General features: G+C 35.4%; 1 protein-coding gene across 1 annotated transcript in view; it reads left to right on the forward strand.

Moving 5' to 3' along the window:
- Positions 1 to 846: 846 nt before the first annotated feature.
- LOC106876346 (uncharacterized) overlaps positions 847 to 5,000 on the forward strand; it is a 36,071-nt gene continuing 31,917 nt past the window's right edge. The window contains exon 1 of the mRNA XM_052974409.2: positions 847 to 1,003. Within this exon, the coding sequence (XP_052830369.1) occupies positions 959 to 1,003 (45 nt within the window). The 5' untranslated portion in view covers positions 847 to 958. The remainder of the gene's footprint in view (positions 1,004 to 5,000) is intronic.

The raw sequence follows: 5,000 nt of genomic DNA on the forward strand, positions 1-5,000 counted from the left end.
CGTGACACAGTGTGACAAGGCTGACCCTTTGAATTACAGGTACAACAGAAACAGGAAGTAAGAATGAGAGAAAGTTGTGGTGAATGAGTACAGCAGGGTTCGCCACCATCCCCTGCCGGAGCTTCGTAGAGCCTTAGGTGTTTTCGCTCAATAAACACTCACAACGCCCGGTCTGGGAATCGAAACCGCGATCCTATGACCGCGAGGCCGCTGCCCTAACCACTGGGCCATTGCGCCTCCACAGAAGGCCTATAATAATTACCAAAAAGCAAATTCAGACCAGCTCCACATAAGAAGGGGAAATTATCTCTGAAATCAAAACTCCTTCAAAGTTGATATGCCATTAAGGAAAAAGAGATGTTTATTGTTTGGAGATAAGAGGACAGTCGTAGACACGTGTCTCTACCTCAATTGGCATCATCAGCATGACAATTATCCAACCTTAACCCTAGAATCCAAAGGACTTATACTTATACAAAAAGTGTAGAACCCATAATGGACAAGATAATTTGCATAATTTAAACAAAATGGTGTTAAGAGAAAGAGGCCAGTGATATGCATTTGAACAACATAGACAAATACAGGTATATCAATTATTTCTACTTTTAGATTGATATTACAAAAAATAATTTTAGACTTAAAAAAAAACAACAAAAAACAAGCGTACATTAAAGCACGTAGCCTGGAAAACATTACTATTAGTTAAAAAAAAAAGAAAAGAAAAGCAGGGTAGTTACGGATGGAAAGCCTTTGATGCAAAATCTACTCGATCAATGCAATATGAAGCTAACCATAGCAGCTATAGTAATTAATAAATTTTGTTCTTATAGATAGTTGCCAATCACACGTCATGTTTATGTTTATGACATCAATGTATCTATTACGTTTGTTTATATAGATATTCTTTGAAATTTGTTGAAAACAAATATCATTGTCGTGATATTACTGTTGGTGCAGAATGGATGACTCAATGTTTAGCAGAATAGTTCAGGGAATAAGGCAGGTTCGTTCAGTTTTCAATCATATGTTGTCCGTGTTATTCCTTATGAACCTGTCTTACGCTTACTCGCTCGTTGATATTTATTACTCACGACTCTGGCAGTGTCCCACAAAATACATACCAGGGTGAGTTCTCTTTCCCTTCTCTAAAAAAGCTTGAAACCTAGAAATTTTATGATGAGGAAAAATAATACCAGTACGAAATATCGACCTTTTCCGTAAAAAGTGTCTTCGGCGATCTTTACCAAAGAACGGCCTTTTCCGTAACACCCGCACGATCTTCACTAGGGTGTTAGGGTTAGGGTTTTAGTGTCAGGGTTAAGGTTTTGGGGTTAGTTTTAGGGTTAGGGTTAGGTTTAGTGTTGAGGGTTAGGGTTAGGGTTACGGTTAGGGACGGAATTCCCTAACCCAAACCCTAACCCTAAAACCCTAACCGTAATCGTAAGCCTAACCCTAAACTCTTCAAACCCTAACCCTAAAACCCTAACCGTAACCCTAGCCCTAAAACCCTAACCGTAACCCTAGCCCTAACCCTAAACCCTTCAAAAGAAATCGCGCTCTCTGTATCTCTTTCGCTTTTACGACGTCGTTTTCCTCTTTCCCTCCAACACTTTTTACGGAAAAGGCCGATCTTTGGTAAAGATCGCCGAAGACACTTTTTTACGGAAAAGGCCGATATTTCGTACTGGTATCGAAAGATCGCCTAAGTTTGTGATGTACATAGATTTCTCCAAAGAGACAGTATCTTCGGGAAATGTACTATACGTCTTACACCTGTAAATCGACACCGTTTACCAACACTTTTTACTTGGAATTTATAGATGAGCGTCAGTGATTTTGGAATATTGGATGATTGCTATAAAGAAATGTTTTAAAGGGTTTTCATGATCATGTCACACTCAGAAACTTCCATCTGATTTTATTTAAATAATGTATGAATGATGAACGACTTGGTTCAGCTAATCAAGAAACTGTCTTCTGTTAAGCACACTATTTGTCTGGTGGTAGGAAATATATAAAGAAAAACTCTCCCTCGGTGTCTATGCTTGGCGTTTGAGTAACAGGGAAATAAACGCCATCGCTTGTTTGAGGCCTTATGACATCATACAAATACGCACGCACACACACACACACACACACACACACACACACACACACACACACACACACACACACAACTAGTTTCGGGGACGTGTAAAATATGTTATCCTCTAGTGTGAAAAGGAAATAAGATCTAGTGTAACAAAAAAATAAAAGCAAGCAAGGAAAAAGGGACTAAAACGAAGGAAAAAAAATGAATATATATATATATATATATATAAATATATATATATATATGTATATATATATATACAGAGGCGCAGGAGTGGCTGTGTGGTAAGTAGCTTGCTTACCAACCACACGGTTCCGGGTTCAGTCCCACTGCGTGGCACCTTGGGCAAGTGTCTTCTACTATAGCCTCGAGCTGACCAAAGCCTTGTGAGTGGATTTGGTAGACGGAAACTGAAAGAAGCCCGTCGTATATATGTATATATATATATGCATATATATATATATATATATATATATATATATATATATATATATATATATATATATATATGATCTAATATATGATCTACGTTGGACTCCTCATTCGCATAATCACCGAACCTGGAGTTTAACTATAGTCTGTCCATAGCACTTACTCACCATTACCTGACACCTTTGTGTCTTCTTGACACCATTACCTCTCAATAACCTATATATATATATATATATATATATATATATATATATATATATATATATATATATATATATATATATATAACCTATATATATATATATATATATATATATATATATATATATAGGTTATTGAGAGGTAATGGTGTCAAGAAGACCCAAATGTGTCAGGTAATGGTGAGTAAGTGCTATGGACAGACTATAGTTAAACTCCAGGTTCGGTGATTATGCGAATGAGGAGTCCAACGTAGATCATATATTAGCATGCATATATATAAAAAAAGGTTGTGAAAGATTTCAGAACATTTATAAAGAGAAGGTCTTACAGCTGTTTCCGGGACGGTGCGAGAAAATGGTTAAGCAATAGTTATTCTAGAGAAGATATAAAATGGAGAGTGAAGTGGAGGAATGAAAATAGACGTGAGATATGCAGGGATATTGTATTTGCAGTTTCATTATTTAAGCAGAATAGTATACACATGTTTCCTGTACCTTGTGTGTAAGTTCTAATAGTATTTAAAATTGGTCATTCCAAGCCTCGATCCAATAACACGGCTTACAAACTCTATACTTGGAATGACCAATTTTATATACTATTGGAACTTACACACAAGGTACAGGAAATTTATATGTATACCATTCTGCTTAAATAATGGAACTGCAGATACAATATCCCTGCATATCTCACGTCTGTTTTCATTCCTCCACTTCACTCTCCATTTTATATCTTCTCTAGAATAACTATTGCTTAACCATTTTCTCGCACCGTCTCTGATGAAGAGATATATAAAATGTCCCGGAAACAGCTGTAAGACCTCTTTATAAATGTTCTGAAATCTTTCACAGCCTTGGGTTTTTATCTCATTATATATATATATATATATATATATATATATATATATATATATGTTTGTGTGTGTGTGTAAAATATTAATAATGATAAGGAGAATGGAGATTTTTCACATAATTTTATTTAATATATATTTACAGCATATTTTTCGGACTTACACGTGTTTCAAGTGCAGCAACTGCACACTGTTTGATATGCAACCTAGCATCATGGGCAGTGCAGTTTCGTCAGTGTCCATCACCCTAGACTGTTTTTCCTTATTATTAATATTATTAATTATTCTACGGAACATATGCAGTCCTGAATAGGACACACAGAATTACCCATTGAGAGAAGTTACCAGGGCCTAACAATTCATTGTTAGCGCGAGTACTACATACGAACTGTTGTGGTTAGCCGGCATCTGGAACCGACTTGAGAGAAAATACGGTAACCCGCATGATAATATATCCCTTTAAACTCATTTTTGAAATAACTCTCGTACACACACACACACACACACACACACACACACACGTTTATGAATTTGCGTTGCAAAACTCCTGATGTGAAATCGTGTGTTGAAACAGATATTGTATTTCGAGATGGTTACTTTTTTCTTTTATTTAGAAAAAAAAAAAAAAATGACCATTTCGAAATACAACTCTCTTTCTTATATATATATATATATATATATATATATATATATATATATATATATCGTAAAAACCCATGTCAATTACGGACTTTTTTTTTTCGCAAAATAAACTTTAGTTGGTGCATAAGTTACATGAGTAGATCGTTTCCAGAATAATAAAAAAAATATTCTTGTAAAATGACGTACAAAATGTAAACATTCGTACAGGAATGTCAGAATAGGTTTTTACAGAATAAATAGAATGAAGTTGACTTTTATTTATGCTGGACAGTATAATGCTTAGTTTTTCTGTATAAATTTACTAAGACCATTAAATGGTTAACTACTTTTTGAAGTTTGACGTTCATGCTGATAATCACAATCCGGGCCACGAATTTTTTTTCCCACAAGAGTTCTGGAATCCAGTAATGAACTCATTTGCATACAATCAACCAGAGCTCACCTTGAAAATCGACTTACTGTGTACTACTACAATACAACCAGTCAGGCATAGAATGGTGTATGTCACTCTGTTAGTACAGCATAGCAGGTTTCACATAAGCACCACATCCTCTCCACCATCCTTATAGATTAATTGAACATCATCTCTATATGGAGCTAAATTTAGGTACCTATGCTCAGACTGATATTAGTGATACTGCATGTACCCATTGATATATGCAAGGAGGGCGCAATACGACACAACGCCATATTGATTACGATGATTCCAGATCAACACCAACATTTTAAATTAGGAATGTACAAAATCAGTCAAAAAATTAGAAAACTATACTCATTTACATTTTC

The sequence above is a fragment of the Octopus bimaculoides genome, chromosome 1 (assembly GCF_046866305.1).
Source record: "Octopus bimaculoides isolate indiv1 chromosome 1, ASM4686630v1, whole genome shotgun sequence".
NCBI lineage: Eukaryota > Metazoa > Mollusca > Cephalopoda > Octopoda > Octopodidae > Octopus > Octopus bimaculoides.